The sequence below is a fragment of the Alligator mississippiensis genome, chromosome 5 (assembly GCF_030867095.1).
Source record: "Alligator mississippiensis isolate rAllMis1 chromosome 5, rAllMis1, whole genome shotgun sequence".
NCBI lineage: Eukaryota > Metazoa > Chordata > Crocodylia > Alligatoridae > Alligator > Alligator mississippiensis.
This window is the reverse complement of record NC_081828.1, coordinates 89,304,931-89,322,840: the sequence shown is the minus strand read 5'-3', so window position 1 is coordinate 89,322,840 and position 17,910 is coordinate 89,304,931. Positions and strand designations below refer to the sequence as shown.

Here is a 17,910-nt window from a genome sequence, read left to right as displayed (position 1 = left end):
CTAATTCTCCTGTGCATTAATTAGCGCATTAGTACTTTTTTGTGCCATGCTAATGGGCAGTAGAATTAGTCTACTGTGCCATTAGTGTCTTGTGTAGATATGCCTTGTGTGTTAACCACTAATGTTCTACATGGTTGGGCAGTTACAGGACTCAGTGCTCCAACGTGCTGAATACACAAACCAGATATAGTTAACCTCAAGCTTAACATTAAATGCACAAATATTCCTGTTGAAGTCAGTGAAGGTCTTTCTATGCTTAATAATAAGCATGTCCTGGAAGTGTACCACAGTGTTGCACTGCTTTCAGGGCTGAGCCCAGGAAGAGGAGCTGAGGAAGAAGTTGCTTTCTTCTTTGAGCTCAGAACTCATTAGCTGCCTTTTGTGAAGTCAGTTCAGTGCAGTGAGAACATACCTTACAAGAACTACAGATAGAAATGTTCCAAGATAAATCTCCACTCTTCTGAACCTACTGTTGATTATTCTGGTTGGTTAATTACCTGCATACATCTATACTGTTTATCTGCATACATCTTTGCTAGTATCTTTCTTATTCTGCTTGCACCTGCACCACATCTATTCAGCTATCCAATGAACTAACTAGCCATAGACATTGGCCTGTTTGTTCAGCCCTTTAAAAAAAAAAAGGAACAACCCACTTTTATGTCTGAGAGTTACCTCTCTCTCAGAACAAAAAAAATACTAAATGAAAAACTGTCAGGGGATCCTCTCCAGAGTTCCCTTGGCAGAGGGAGGATAGACATACTCCATCTTTTCCATTTATCTTGTGCACCTGCTGATTACCGACTGGAAAGACTACAGATTCATCAAGCATACTGAAAAAAGAAAGGACTGTTACTTAAAAAGAGACGGTGGAAAAAATTGTTTGGAACTTATTAGTCTACTCACTCAAATTATCTATCACAATCTGGCAGCTCATACTGGATCATCAAGAACTGCAGCATATGTGACAGGGCCTATTCCTGGAATAGCTTTGCTTCAGAAAACAACCTCTTTGTTGCTGAACAAATATTGCTTGGTTTCAAATGAGGATCAAGAACCTTATTTTTGTTATAGCAAATCTTACGCCAAAAATCCTTTACAAAGTATACAGTTTTAAAATGGGCCAAATTCTCTGCTGCTTTTCATACAAAAACAAAACAAAACAAAACAAAACCAAACAACACACACAAGCACAGAAGCCAATATAACGGTATCTGTTTATGATAACAGAAAATTTGGCTCCAAAAATGTTAATAATGAATATTAGTGTTCTACAAAGCCCTAGGGTGGAAGCAGAGACTTAGATGAATTCATGTTTTCACCATCTTATATTATCTGCAGAGGTATATGAAATGTCCCTGGGAAAAGAATGGAGTGAGAAAAAAATTGAATATCCCCACTGAAAATGATTTTAGCATTTGTCTTTCTGAACCTTGAAGGACTCTTCTCCAGCTGTTTTATTTTGAAAGCTTAGCTCTGCATAGCTATGAAGCACAGACTCCTTAATATTTCTTTCATTCTCTGGACAGAGATTTTCTATTTGACTAAATCATTTACAAATTACAGAGGCATTAAGACACATACCCTTCTCTTACACCAGTAAAAAATTAATTAATCCTAGTTGGTTGATTATAAAGCTGAATGTCATCTGAAGAACATACTCTCAGTCTCTCCTTCTCTGCACTGTGAATAGAACTCATCCCTCTCTTTCAATTTACCAGGATCACTCAGAAGGTGCTAGTGACATGGTTTGCCATTACAATTTGCTGTACTTATTTTTGGTATAATTCAGAGGTGCACCACATTGAAGTTTGTTCTCCATCTTTGACCAATGATGCCAGATAAATAAAAAACTCTCTACCATGGTGCAAAGAAAGAATAAAAGCATAAAAGTTAAAGTTAATGGCTGCAGCCTATATTATAGATACTGATCCCATCCCATAGGTTCTGTGGGTTCTGCAGCAGTGACTTCATAGCTAGAAAATGATGATGTTCCTGTTTCCAGTGCTGCTCACGTTGCTGGTATTGCCTCAGCTGCTATTGCTGTGTCTCTGCCTGTGTCATTGGAAAAATGGTTTAGGAGAATTCTTGCTCCTACAGAAGGGTAGTGCCAGTTCACAAAATGATAATTCAGATATACTAAGCACTCTGATAGAACAACCGTATTCCTTCTTCTCCAATTCCTCTGTCACTGAACAAAATAGTGAAAAGACAAGACCTATTGGCCGGGGAGGGGGGGGGGGGGGGGGGGGGGGCATTGAGTGGGGAAGGGAAAAGGGGAAAAGGGAGAGAAATAAGAACTAAGGCCCCAGCTATAGGTTACTTATCTGTGGGTGCCCATCCTACACACATGGCACATCCCACAAAATAATAAAGGACTGCTCATGACTCTGATAAACCACAAACCTTAGCAATCTGGTGGTGGGGGGGGGTGGGAACTGAGGGAAAGGGAAATATTTGGAAAAAAAAATGTTTGGAGTAAGAGGAAGATGAAATTATGCCTGATTTTCCCTTTGCACCATTTTTACATCCATGCATTTTAGTATTGTTTTATCTTATTTATTTGTAGTCCTACTGTTCCTAAGAGCCCTTAGTTATCATTCTGTGAGGAAGTATCCAAATACAGAAGAAATGGTCCAGAGCTTACAAATAAAAGCTAAGGAAAGACTAGGTAATAGGTACTTACAGATGGGTGCATAGAAAGAAACAACCAACCTAATTTGTTTCCTTTAATTCTGATTTACATGAAGGAGAGAAAAATCAGGCTAGGCTTTACCAGTAGGAATGCTCAAGATAAGATGTCTGTTTGCCTACCTAGCACAGATAGGTTTTTCTATGAAAGATACTTCATCTTCGATGCCTGTTATGTATGAGCAATTTTTTTAGGGTTGAGGGCCATTTTTCTGTTTTGTAGAAAACTGCTGAAAGCTTTTGAGACAGATTTGGGGACCATTGTGCTTAGGATGTTTTTGGGATGGGGAGTGGATGATAAGTAATATCCTGGGGAAAGGAGGTGATGGATAAAATTAAGTTTTGATTTGAAATCTAACTCACATCTTTGTGGATAATTTTAAGGTCTCAAAACCATCCAGGACATGCAGTCTTTTTTTTTGGCTTGGGGTTCAATCTTAATTCTATGGATAAAAAAGTAATGAACATTTTACATGGTAACCATGTTTGGTTAAGATGAATTTTCAGAAGCTGATCAGAACACAGCTGCCAACAATGAAAGAAGTCAGTTGCAATGGAAATGCTGAGTAGGTATTAAACAAAGAAGGAATGCCTTATTTGCTCCTTTGCCTATCATACATCATACAGTGTTGGAGACATTTTCTACTCAGAGTTTCTGGTGGAACAGTAAAGGAGTAGGTGTTCAGCATAAAACTAACAATAACAGGAGTCACAAACCATACTACCAACCATTCCCACATATTAGGAATAACCCTACCAATTTATGGGGTTAGGATCTCAGCTGCTTTAGCCACAGTCTATTGCCTCCCCTTTTGTTCTGCTTACTCTAATGTACATAAATCTTGGCCTGTTCTTGACACTAGCCTCAGTAGCTTGCACTAGTATTTCAGGAGCCAGCAGACAAAGAATCCAATTAGCAACCCTGTTACTGAGAAGTGCTTGCTCTCATTAGCAGGCAATGGAAGTCAGTGACATTACTCACAGAAGTAAGGGATATTTAGCAGTATTGCAGACTGTAGGCCCTAAAGTAGGGAGGCAAGCAGAATAACAGTCACATACAGCTGAAGTACTTACGTGCACAGCCTTGACCAAAAACCACAGATAAACCATACTACAGTCTTACAAAGGTAATTAAATGGATCAAGAAAGTTATCAGATTAAAACAAGAAAGACTGTGCCGTTACACTAATTAAATAACTATGAAAGTCTCGGGGTGACAGGAACATTAACTGACTCAGATACATCAAAAATATCTAGATCCTTGCCCAAAAATTTGAATGAATTCAGCCATTTTTTGTTTGTTTGGGGTGTTTTTCTGAGCTTTGAAGAACTGTAAGGGCCTAGAGGAAGAACCTCTGTGCAGTTAGACTGCAAGGCTGAAAGTCTAGACTTGGACTCTAGTATTGCAACTACTGCTTAGCCCAGAAATCTTTCTGCCTCATTTTACCAGTCTGCTAAATGGATAATTAATGCAATTTACTAGGCCTCACAGGATTGCAATGTCTTAATTGACATTTTGAGATTTGCTTTGAGATTCTCAAATAGGAATGATTTTTCGTGGGAAAATATGTCCTTGATGAACATCTGAAATTATTTCAAAAGTAAAAAAAGAGTTTAGATAAGCTTCTCATAAACAGTACTTCCACTCCTAGTTAGTTCTGCCCATCAGTAACAGCAACATGTACTAATGATGCTTACCATGGGGTAAATGTAGTATCATTAATTCACTACATGCCAAGTTTTTCTTATCATGTGAACAGCAAAGTATCATAAAGCATTTCTTAATAAAACATAATGCAAATATATATTTTTAATGGAATAGGGCAAGCTGGATCTTTTTGGGGGGTGGGGCAGGGGGGGCATAAAGGACCTGAGTTCTACACAATGAATGTAGCAACTTAAAAAAAAAAAAATAGATGGAATAGGCCTGCTACATTATCCAGCCCACATCTCTAGAAATATGTGATCATCCCAACGTCACACTTGTTGCCATTTTGTCTAATTTGGATGAATATCCCAAGTGACTGAGGCTTCTTCTACTTTGCTTTGAAGGTTATTCTAAATCTAGGGCCAGACAGATGACATATGCATAGATAGTTTTAGCAATGACAGTTTGGATGGAAAGAGGGGAAAGTGTGTATTTGGAAGGCAAAACAGGTGACTACTGAGCTAGTCAGGGGAAGTAATAAGGGAGAAAAAAAAGTTTAACTTGAAAGGACTGAAAGGAAAGAATACATCCTGAGGTGGATGGAGCTCTTGGTTATGGGCTGCATATATGGGGTAAGGCAAGAGAGAAAATATTCCCCAGGTTATAGTTCCTTCATATACTTTGTTAGCTTTTTTGCTCTGCTCTGAATTTCCATAGTGTTACCAAAGCTGAACTTATTGAAAAACAAGTGCCTAAATAGGGATCCATTAACTCTTGATATGCCTTCCATATATAAAGCCTGCACTAGCCTACATGTTGCACTTAAAGCTGCTCAAATATTGATCATGTTAGTGCTAGCTTGAGTTTGGAAAAGTCACACCTTAAGACTGTAAACCTTCTCTGTCCCCTACCTGCACAGCTGTGACTTGCCACTAGAGGGGTGGTGAGCAGGGGGCTGAGTAGGAGCTATAGCTGTGAGTTTCCACTAGGGCTAGTGACAGGTTCCTATCCCTGTTCTAGGTTGTACGTGAGAAATGGTTGGTTGGAAATAGGAACATGAGGCTGGGAGGTGGAGAGTTAATGGTGAGTTAAACCTCACTTCTGGACCTGTCTGTGTCCTGCAACCTAGCTACCTAGCAGGCACTCTGCAAGCTCTTTGTATGGGGTTGCACCCATGGTGGTGGGGAGGTTACACCCCCAAGGGCATGAAGGGGAGTTGGTTTAATGCCATAACCACTCCCCAGGCAGTAGAATTGAGGGAGAGGAAAGTTTATCTACACAGAACAGGATGGTGAAGGATGTGACACTGCATCCTAGGATGCTGGAGGACTGCAGCTTGGGCAGCTCATCAGTGGGGAGTGGCCACACATTAATGTAAAATGAGCTGGAGAACACAAATCAGAGATAAAACTGCCCTGCAGTGGCATAACTTTAAGCTGGCTAAAGTGTGTTTTAAATTAGTTTCAGGTGTTAATGTGTGGACAATCCAGGGGTTAAGCATTCCAAGAGTCATCTAGAAGTAATGTATAACAAAGCCCTGATTCACTGACTTCACCTACTGTAAATGGGCTTCTTATTTTCTGTTCAGAATCACTCCTCCCTCTCTCATGTCACAACTTTTCCTTTCCTGTTTTGGATCATGTTTTGCAAAGCATTATCTGGTAAATTCAATCTTGTTTTGTTTTATTTTGCCTATCTTTGTAATCCCCCAGGTCCTTGTACTCACAGGTGTTTGTAGCTATTTCTAGTCTTCTAGTCTAGATTGTGATTGTCACACAGCTGTGAGCAAATTACAGTGCAAATTATAGTGCATAACCCAGGGACAGCTTTAGAAAACATTATGACCTAGGCACAGATCTCTGGTAAACGTCTTTCCTTGCTGTTCACTGCTCTTGGAATTTGAGTGGACTGATTTGTTACACTTCTATACTAGCAACAAACGACTATACTCACTCATCTGTTCAGAACAGGAGGTGGGAGGGATAAAGTGAGAGTTTCATACTTACCACTCAGGAAAAAGGGAGGTATAAATGAGTACACAGCAGCTGTTTGGACCTGAAGATCCTGAGTTCTGGGTTGTCCCCCAACACATTTAAGAAATGTTCTTATTTGTTTATTTATCAGTATTTGATTTCTATAAGGTAGTCCAGTCAAGGTTTCACCCTCAATCTCTTCTGCTGATTTAACTATTGCTTTGCTTATTCCTTCTTTCTAAATGGTAAGGGTTAGAAAATGGCAAACCTTTAGGTAGGGTTTCAAGATTATCCTCTTTTTCATGGCTTAGTTTGACAGTGGCTGTCCCTGAGTTCAGGAGAAGGATAGGAACATCAGATTCCCCAAGGAAGGGAATTCTTCAAATGGCTGATGTGGCCTGTACTCAGACCTGAACAGATCAATTTGGTCATAATGGGATGGAATATTTTTGTTTTGTTGTATAACTTCTCTAGAATGTATATGAGTCATTGGATCTGAAAGTGTGAGATAGGAGAAATTCCCTCTGAAAACTGAATTCAATATCACTTTATCTTGAGGGAAATTATTCAGATCTGAGTCATTGGTATGTTTTAGATTCAGAGATTTGGAGAAGGTTGAGATTTCTTTATTTTTCTACAGTTTAAAGAATAAACTAATGCAGCAACTTGTATGGAGGAGGGGAGAGGTTTATTCATTCCAGGTTTTGTGAAATATATGCAGTCAGATTTGAAATTAAATAAGCATTACCTGGTTTCAACTTTCTTGTAGACCTAAAAAAATTAAAGGACCTTTCCTTCAATTTATGATTCACAAATCTTTCAAAAGAAGCATTAAGTGATCCTGAGCTGATTTTGCAGGGAAAGTAAGAACAATTATGACTTCTTGTGTGTTTGACTGGGTCTGCTTTGATGCTTGCTTTGGATATTGCAAACTTAAAATCATAAAACAATGCTGATAAATAGGGAAATATAAAGGCTTTTCTCATGTTTGAAAAAAAAGTGGCAGAATGGCTGCATTTAATCCAATTCTGATTGTAACTGAATAGAATTCAGAAAGTACAGAGATGCAGTACACAGATATAGTTATAGATATACAAACAGATGAACACTGGGAGAGTTTAGAGACTTGTAACATTTTTGAGACCACATGGTGAATGAAAAGGTTTCTGATTAACTGCTTTTTGCATACATCTCCTTGGCCTACTTCTAACACTTGAAATATCTGGCCACATTTTACTCAAGTTTGGTAGCATCTTATTCCCTAAAAGTTCCACTGAATTCAGTGGAACTCTTTCTGGTATAAGATACTATTATTGCACATAAAGTTGTAAAAGTCCAGTCATTAGAGTTAGTGCATCTTCAACTTAGTGCAAACTGGGAGCATGTGGGATTGTTTGTATGGGGGTGACCCAAGTTGAATTTGATAAAGGTGACCACTTTTAGAAGCAGACTGCCTTATACTTCAGCTTATTAAGCATTTCATAAGCCTTCAAATTAATGTACCTGTAACAAGGTGGAACTACAACAGTTGCAACTTTTACATAATACTTATTTTATTCATTAAGAGGCAACAGAGAAGCAAAAGAATCACAAAGTAGTGAAATTTTCTATTTATTAATTTATATTTTTATAAATAAAAGCTTGCTTTCCAAACACAATTTTTCTATAATCTATATCAAAATGGAAGCTGGAGGTACCAGTTAACCTCTAAGCATTGATCATTTTCATCAACAATACTGTGTATTTATACATTTCAAATAACACTGTCTCCTGAGAAGTAACATTTTAGAAGTTTAACTTTATCAAATTAAACTTAATTCCACAATAAAAGAATATTTAGCAGTCTTTATATATGCACTGAATGCATTGCAATTTTAACTATAAACATTAGTTTATTTTAAATACAAAGGTCAAAAATATGTGTTATCTTTTTTATTATAGTTTTTGGAACATTATTTCCATGGGTGAATCTAGGATTTTGAGAAGGAGGGTGTAGATGGCATCATCACATATAACACAATACACATTTTTATCCAGGTAAAAAGAAACTAAAAGCTTCACTAATAAGTAGGATCATACAGCTATATTATTCAATATAGGAGTGTAGCAAAAAACAAGAATTTTATTTGCATGTCCATTAGTTTGCTATATCATATATATGAAAACACAGCAAACTAGACAAAAATAATCCAAAGATGTTGTTTCATTAGTCTCTAAGTCATTATAGCTATATGTATGTCTCTTTTTCAGATTCATAAAACAACATCTAGCCTTCTTGAGCATCTGGACAGTGCCTCCAATGCTTCATTGAAAGTGATTTCCACACCTGAGTTAATGTTTTTAGCTAGAGCTAAAAAAAAAATATAGTCATCAGGGCTGTGAAATGGGAGCTACCTGACTAGGAGCAGCTAACAGACAGAAGCATTGCAGAAGTAAGGATAGCTGGAATAGTAGAACCATTAAAGACCATTTAAAAGGAAAGAGGGTTGTTCACTCCTCTAGAATGAAGATTTTAGAAGGAATCAAGCAAATTATAATCAGCCATGAAGTCAATGGACTCCCTCACTGCTGCCTCAATAGAAATGTTGCTGCCACTGCTAGGCAGTTGGCTTTAAACTTTGGATGGACAAGGAATCAAAGGTGGGGTACAAGTACATCAGTGCACCCCTCCCAATCAATCCTGGCTATTTCTGTTTTTCCTGCCATTTAATCACCTATTTGTATTAACCATTCAGAGTGTGGGCTACATTCTTATAGCATCCCCTGGATACATCTCCTATTCACATCATTTACTTGTGGCAGAGTGTTTGGCTACATGGAGAAGTAGCATTAGGAAAATATTTAATCTATGCTAGTCATTCAGTGCACTTTAGCAGTTAGAAACAAAGAGAAGAGCTAACAGTGTGTTATCAGCCAGATCTTCTGTCATCAGCCAGGAATTCTTATACTGGTCACTTGTGGTTCACAATACATAGAATGGCAACCTTCAGTCTGAACATTACTTAACATTTCTATAATAGCAATAACTTTTGCATGTACCCCTCCCCCCCCAGCCACTCTTCTTGCAGACTCCTGTCTTGCACCCTAATATAATCATATGCAAGCTCTGCACAGCTCTCTTGCTCTGCAATACAATCTCTTTTAGCTTTAATTTCATTAAATAGAAATGAATGTTAGGAATAACAGGGACATGAGGAGTAGATTTTGGAAATCTATGGATAGATTAATGGTTCTCAGTTGGCACTACAATACTCACAGTCCCATCTGTGCTACTGAAGTCCTCACTTGACATATATACATTGGATCCCAAACCCCAGAGAATAAGACCCTGGACTCTGGAGGTATTTGAACTTGGATCTGATTTATACAACTTAATTTAGCCTCTAGATAGAACTCAAATCTGTAAGGGCCGCCAAATTTAGATTTAAATTTAAAATTGAAATTGCAGTTTGATTTTTTTGTTGTATAGAGTGTCACTGTTCCCTGAAAACAAGAAATTAAAAGGAACGAATATATCATGGTGTCTATCACTGAGTTTAAAATAATACAACCCTTAATACAGGGGCAGGCAAAATACAGCCCACAGACCAGATCCGGCCCACCAGGCTATTCTATCTGGCCCATGGAGCCCCTAAAAATTTTAGTAAATTACTATTTATTCGCCCTGGCTCCCTGTCAAAGCTGGCTGGAATCAGGAGCATTAGGACCCAGAGGGAGCCCTCAGCAGGCTTGCAGCCTTGAGCAGCCCAGCTCCGCCCACCCCAGCCAGTTCCCAGCTTTCCTGCCTCCACCCTGCTCTAGCACCATGTGGCTGTGGCTCCTGGCTGCATCCCCGGATCGCAGAGCATGGGACCATGCTGGTAGGGGTGTGTATGTGTGTGCACGCACATGTCGGCAGGCACAGAGGCAGAGTATGTGTGTGTCTGCAGGCACAGGGGCAGAGTGTGTACGTGTGTGCATGTTCATAGGGTAAGTCCCACATGCACACCCCTCCATACACATGCACCTACACCCTCCTCTCGCACTGCCATACACAAACCCCAGCCACCCTACCCCCATACCCACCCACACACCCACAGCCCCCACAAACCTATACCCACCCCCCATAGTATACAAAAATAAGACTTAATTTTAAGCTATTGTGCAGTCACTTCTGTTTACACTACACAAACACATGTAAATCAGGACAATTTTTTTTTTTTAAATCAAATTAATGAATGTTGTAGATGATCACTTTTTAGAATATATTTTGGTATTTTTCTGGTTCTGAGATGGCAAAACCCCTTGCTGAAAGGAACACTTCCTGGGGCAAGGAGAGGGAAGTCTGGTGGCAAAGGTCGGGGATTAGGGGGTAAGACTTCTGGTCACAAGATGGCGACCAGGGAGCAGGGCACCTGTCAGGGGGTGGGGCTACCCATGCAGCCCTTGACAGGTTGCCAAAACTTGGTAAGCAGCCCTCCGCCTGAATTAATTGCCCGCCCCTGCCTTAATAGATTTTTTTCTTCTCTGTTTAATATTTTCAGTTTAAAGTATTTGCTTTCTTCCTCACACACGGAAAGGTTGTCATGATGGGGGGGGGGGGGTCTTTGAGCTAATATGTGTGTAAAGGAAGTTATCTTATGCTCCGATGAGGAAACTGAATACATGTAGATGCTAACTGGATTTCAGAAGGTATCTTTGAAAGGTTAAGAATGCATCTAATCTTCACAGCCATTCATGCTCACGATTGTAGCTTAGAAATCAATTTTGTTTGGTAGAAGATATTACTAGAAATATGTCTGTTTATACTGGATGACCATCACACAAGGGAATAATAACCTACTGGAACAACTAAACAAGTTCATTAAGGGTTCACATCAACCTTTGAGACCTGGTTTAGGGGTTCTGATGCTGGACTATAGCTTATTATGTTTTATATTCAGAGTGACTTCAGATACCCTTAACAGCCTTTAATTGTGAAGCTTGAAATATTTTAGCACTAAGCCTGTTCCCAAGCTGTCTAATATCCTTTAACTTGCACATGCTTTATATAACCCAATATATAATCCATTCAGAACAACCAAAAACAAACTCACCATAGGAAAATAAATTTATGTTTATGCAGTGGAGACTGATTTCTGCAATGGTTGAGGTAAAAGAATGTTATCTTGAGTATGCAGGCCATTACCATTAATTCTGGGATCAACAGAAGAGATGGTATAAAATGAAAGATTGCTTTGCTAACAAGTATTGCAGTTTTGTCTTCTGGAACTGTGAAACCTGGAAGTAAGCTTTGTTTTGAAACATATTTCCCTTCCAAAACATACAACAGTTTTAAAATTATCCAGTTACACTATAATTTGTTGTTCAAAACAGGATCCTTTTCCAAAACTTCACATAGCATTTTTGAACATTTGTCAAAAATGTGTTCTTTGTATTTCATGCAAAGAGTATGTGGTTCCAAAACCCATTACAAATCATATTTTTAAAGATTTTGTTTGATAGATTCATATATGATTTCTTCAAACATACTTAAGAGAAAATAAAAAGATACAGAAACAACTTACAGAAACACAACTTAGTCTAACATTACAAACATCCTCATTAAGTTAATTCAGAAAAGAGGAAACCTCCTGACGGTATAAATCACAACTTTATATCTTATATTATTTTAAAGACACCCCCCATGATTAAAAATATACAGAAAATTCTGTTTGATTGAAGATGCTAAGGGTAGATATTAAAAACTGGGTTACGTTAATGTTTAGGTCCATTCATATACACACTTAGGGATATAAAAACATTCTGTAAGAAGTAGTTCCATTGCACTCCTGATCATGAAATTCACTCATACATTTTTGTAGACTTGGGTCATTGTCATGCATCATGGGGTTTTTTAATTCTGATATGTTATGTTCTACTGTCTATGGGGTGGGATTTTCAGAGGGGCATAAAGAAATTAGATTTTCAACTCAAGTTTTAATTGTAGTTGGTTGTATGTTAAGTATTAGTAGCAACTTCTGTATATGCAAGTTACTGTTGGGTCAATTAATCTGATTAATTCTATGTACATGTTTTATTTACCAAAGGAGGCAGTATATGGGAGATGAGATTTTATTTGGTCTCCATTCTGACAGGGAAATATTAGCAGAGAAAAGAAACCAAATATTTCTTGTTTCATATAAATATATATTCTCCAGGTAAAGGGGGATATTTAACTAACAGATGCCCGTAAACTGAGGGGAGAACTAACATTGCTACCAGCTCGTCAATCATTAATTGACTTTTCTTTTTCATAATGTATAATATTGTTGTGAAATTAGATGTATAATTTTTGATGCAGTGGAATTTGGACTCCCATTTTATATTAAGGTTCCATGTATAAAGGATTAGATGTTTTCAGAAATGGCTAATCAAGTACTAGAATGTTGCAGCTCAATAGGTTGCTTTAAGCATCAGTAATATTTTCTCCTTGCTGGTGCCTGTAATCATCTATAACATACATCCTACTACTGTCTGCTATATAATGCATAATCTATAAGCCTTTATTAAACCTTTATAAATAAAACCTTAATATAAAATGTAATTATGTCCAGTCTATAGCATTCTCCTAAATTAGTATAAGTCTTTTTGATCTGAATGTTTCTTAAAACATTTGTTTACAGTATAAGAAAGTGCCTATTAGATGTTCAGACTTATCATGTCACACATCAAGGATGACTTGCCATCATTTCGATATCAGTGTAGTTCTAAGATATTGTATTCTGATAATACACTTAACACCTCATATGACAGTTTGAAAGGCTATGATTTATAGGCTCATTACCATAGATTTCTTTAAAAAAATAATAAAACATACTAGAAAAGATGATTACTCAAATATACATACATAGACATTTTAGCATACATTAGTTTTCCCAGACAGTATACTGCCATTCTTTCAGGTTCCATAGCAGTGCTTCTATTTTGCATGAAAGTTTTCTGAGGCCACCAAAGGCTATAGCCCATATTGTCATTACAGGTTATCTATAGAAATTACTTTGTAAGGAATGCTTTGAGATGGAAGGTGTTTTGATTTGTTCCTCTTGATTTATGGTCACTGGATTACATTGTTTTAAAAGACAAACAGAAAAAAAAACAAAACCAAACCAACAAACCTCCCTGGGACTGAAACACTTTGTATGTGTTGTTGTTTGCAGTGCATGCCAAGACATTCATGGGCACCAGAGCCAAGCTGGCGAGCTAATTAAATATATAAATGTATGTGTTTAAACAGCCTTGTAAGGAGCATTGGAAATCTGCAAGATGAGCGAATATCTTATAACTTCTTCCGCAGGTGCAAGGATAGCTACAAGCCATGGACTTTCTGTCCTGCTTCTTGTTTGTGGCTTTGTGAAGGGTGCTTTGCTTTAACCTAAAAGTGCTGACTTTTTCCAATATCGCTTTCTCTTCTTAAAGCAAAGAGCAAATCGCCTGTAAAATCCACGGAGCGGACAGCAAAGTTGACCCTAACCTCCAACCACCACTCTGCACCCAATGTACTCTAAATCTCTACACAAGGAGCACCGTCTTCAGGAAGTACAAATAAAACAAAACAAAATAAAATAAAAAAATATATAAAAAAGAAGAGGATACCACACATTTTCTTGAATATATATTATTTTCTTTGACGTATCACTGATCTTTTATTTGAAGAGAACTGGTGTGATGTAATAGAACATTTTGTAATGGCAAGATCTTGTTTCCATTTCTTTTGGCAAGTAGAAGCATTATATCCTTGACTGCTCAGGGGTTGGCCTGTGAGTCATCAGTATTACAAGATTAATTGTGTATGGCATTTGGTTTCCAACTTTGAAAGAACTGTTCCAACCTGGAAGCAAACAGAGGCCAAAAGAACCAAAACAAATCTCCAGAAAACAAATTGACTCAGTGTCAGCTACAACAAAACACTCCCACAAACTTTGACAAAAAGCCATTTTTTTTTGTTTGTGGGGAGGGAGGGCAAACCAAAAAATTCAACCTTAAAGCAGCTAACAGGACTAAAGGATGTGGTTTCTGGACAAGCAAGCAAGAAGTTGTATTAAGGTTTTTGTTCTTTTGTTTGTTGTTTGTTGCATTTTTTTCCTTTCTCACTTTTTCCCTCCTCCCTCTTCGTTTTTTCTTGGTTTGTTTCTTGTTCAATGGTGGCAGTTGCTGACTTAGGCCAACTCCTGATGACTGCGTGGAGGTTAATATAAATACATCTTTTTGTGTGTTCTATATTTCAGTGTGTTTTCTCTAATTTTGCAACTCCTGTATATGCAAAACTAACTAAATTCTGTAAATTGCTAACAGTATGTGTGATATGACTTCAGAGTAGACATACTATGGTCTTCATGCAAGCCAGTTTTTAATATTATCTATATGTCGTGCCACCAACAGCCATCTTTGTTTCCTTTTTTGATGAAGCATTATTTTTTAATTTGTAATTCAGTACTGTGTGGATTTTGTAATACATACATTCACTTCCACTGGTTTGACCCCTTACAGATGGCAGTGCAGCCCTCTGTTTACTCTGTAAAATGCACATTAAAATTTGTTATGGTCTCTGAACACTGAACTATTTTAGTTTTGTGTACAGTGTGCTGCAGTTTGATTGCTCAAAGCCCATTTAATTTAAGATGCTTATTGAAGATGAAGTGATTTTAACAGTGGAGAATGTAAATGTGACTTTGCAGGGAAATACTGAATATGAGCAAAGTTAAAGGATGGGGGTGGGACAAGCTGACAAACAAACAAAAAAGCCACAAAGTGAACCAAACTGTCATGTTCTCGAAAAATTTATTTCAAGAATGGCTTTTACGAAGAATTTTACTGTACTGGTTTGCTAGAGCCACAAAAGTACTATGACTATGAGGTTGCTTTGTTTACCATTTCTATAGGTTTGTCATTGTTCATTTATACTCTTATTCAGATTAACTTATGCTATGCTTATGAACTGAAAATGAAATGTTGGTGTTGGCTGGAAGTGATATGCATAACACGAATTACACTCAGTAATGAAAAAAGGAAAATGTATTAACATTTGTTGCTAGAAACAGACAGTTTTTATTGTTTCCTCACTCTCTTTACTCTTGAATAATCCAAATCCTTCCTGCTGGTTCATCTATGGTCCAAACAATAATTTATACAGTACTTTACATGATTCCTTGATCTATTGATAAAATACCCTGCATCACAATATGATCAGGAGAAAGAATGGTATCTCATTTTAACCTAATATCTCTTTCTCCTCATAGTCAAAAAGAAGTAGCTACATTTAGTGTCCCTCAGATCTAAGGCAGGGGTTGGAAACTTATGGCCCATGGGTTGGATCTGGCCTATGGAGCCACTGAATCTGGCTCATGGAGTTAGAGAGCTTTGACTATGTTTGGTGGTGGGTGGCTATGCCTGCCCTGTTGCTGGGTGATGGAAAGAAGTGGTGATAATGGCAGCAGCTGGGTCCTAGTGCTGGCCTTTCTTGGATTTGAGCTAGGCCATTCCAGGCCATTGTCTGAAAATGTTGCTGGCCATTGGTCCAAGGCCAGAAGGTCTAATACTGCACTTTTCAAAAGTCTCTTAATGGTCTATTTCTCTTCCCTTTAAAAATTAATGGCATAGGGTCAGTCTGTGGACTGGATCCAGCACAGGGTCAGAGTTTAGGATCAGTCCGTGGGTGCAAATCTGTGTGCCAGCCAGGACTGACATGCTGGATCTGGCCTCATAATGATCCCATGCACTGGTATGATCATTCAACCCCATAGAGGCCCCCACTGGTATGAAAATTTGACAGCAGGAGAATGGTGGCAACATTAATTGTCACCACAAATAATGCTGCCACTACCCCATCATGATGGTGGGATCTTGTACTGCTCCCTCATTGCTACATTTCTTCCTCCTGGCTAGTCCCACAAGCTGAATGACAGCTTCATAAGTCTTGTATCTGGATTGCATAAAAGTGCAAATTGTGTTCACTTTGAACAGGAGATTACATTAACTTCACTAAGAGTACTCACAATATTAAATCAAACACAATTTGGAACATAATTTACATTTGTTAAAAATATATTTTATAATTCCCATATTTACTTGAATATAAGGCAACCCTGAATATAAGGGGACCCCAAATAATTAGATTATGTTTTTGGAAAATTTATAAATTCATTATAATTTTCCTAGTGTAGAATCTAAGTATTGAAAGGTTGTCTTAAATCCCCCTACCCACCATGTGCTTCATGCCTAGGATAGACCCCAGCCCACGCCAGAGCTGAACTGTAGTGGGTGGGGGTAGGAAAAAGAAGCTGAAGAAGGGAAGTGGAAGCAGGAGCAGGAGGGTGCTATGGGTCTGACTCTGGCCCTGACCTGGGCTCAGGGCCAGAGTCAGAGCCACAGCAGCCACCCATTCCCCCTTTCTGCTTCGTAGGCAAATATAAGACAAAGGACTTTTTTCTCCATCATGATTGGGAGGTAAAACCTCATTTTATATTAGAGTAAATACAGTAGTTTCACTTCTGCAATATCATTACTTCACATTTCCTTATCATTTCTTACTGTTAAATTATTATAATCTAATCCAGAGCAGAATGATACAGTCAGGCCAGAGGAGGAGAAAAAAGAGAAAGATTAATTTGTTTAAATGTCCTAGTACAGAATTTTGTGTTAAAGAAATTTTGTTAACATTGTTAATATTGTATAGCCCTGTTGATACAGAAAATAAAAAGATCCTTGGTTTAATCTGAAACAAGGCTAAATAAAATTAAAGAAAGACATGAAAGAGTCTGAGCTTCCAGACTCTTTTTGTGCAAACATCTGCAAGTTCCGCATGTAAGTGATGCATCTCAGGACAATGGGTTACACTTTCAAAATTCAGGGGGCTGACAAGCATAGGTGAACCATACATGTCCCCTAGGAAAGCAAGCATGTAAGGCCTGAGCCTAGAAGGTAACCCTGCAAGGAACTGAGAAGCTTCAGTTCCTATTGACACCAAGGGAAGCTGAAAGCTCTGATCACCTTCCAAATGTTTCTTAACATCTAGCATACTGCACGTAAGTATCCATTTATTGTCTGTCTTAATGGAGCTCATACATCAGCATATATTCACACTGGCCAATTTTAATGACAAATATGGGATATACATATGCATTTATATAGACTCTTCCTATTGCCTGAAGAAAGGTGTTTGCTCCCAAAAGCTTGCAAAGAACAGTTTTTCCAACTACATAGTTGGTCTAATAAAAGATATCACATGTACCCAAAGAAGCTTGTCTGTATTTTTGCATATGCATTTTGCAGGTGCAACTTAGCATCTAAATTCTGAAAATTAGGCCCTGAATATAATGTTGCATCTTCTGCTACTGTTTTTTTTTTCCCACCGACATGCTGTCTAGTCATAGTTTCCATGTAACGTGGTGTTAGAATAAAAATCCTACTCAAATTAAAAATAGAACTATGAGACACCTATTTCAACATAACATAGTAGAGGAAAAAAAACCCAATAGGCCATGTCCAGATGAGCGCAGCCATGCAGTATGTAGCAGCACAGACATAACTGCAGCGCCACACACTGCACATTCAACTATTCACTGTGCTACAAGGTAGCAG

At 38.0% G+C, this 17,910-nt stretch overlaps 1 protein-coding gene across 2 annotated transcripts in view; it reads left to right on the top strand.

Annotated features, from left to right (window-relative positions):
* The window catches only part of VSTM2A (V-set and transmembrane domain containing 2A), a 34,226-nt gene extending 17,140 nt beyond the window's left edge, over window positions 1-17,086 (top strand). The window contains exon 5 of one of the 2 annotated variants that reach the window (XM_014600635.3): window positions 13,750-17,086. In XM_014600635.3, coding sequence (XP_014456121.1) covers window positions 13,750-13,838 — 89 coding nt within the window. In that variant the 3' untranslated portion in view covers window positions 13,839-17,086. Of the gene's footprint in view, window positions 1-13,627 lie in introns of both variants that reach the window. The other variant, XM_006275261.3, reaches the window with a different exon arrangement.
* The last annotated feature ends 824 nt before the right edge of the window (window positions 17,087-17,910 follow it).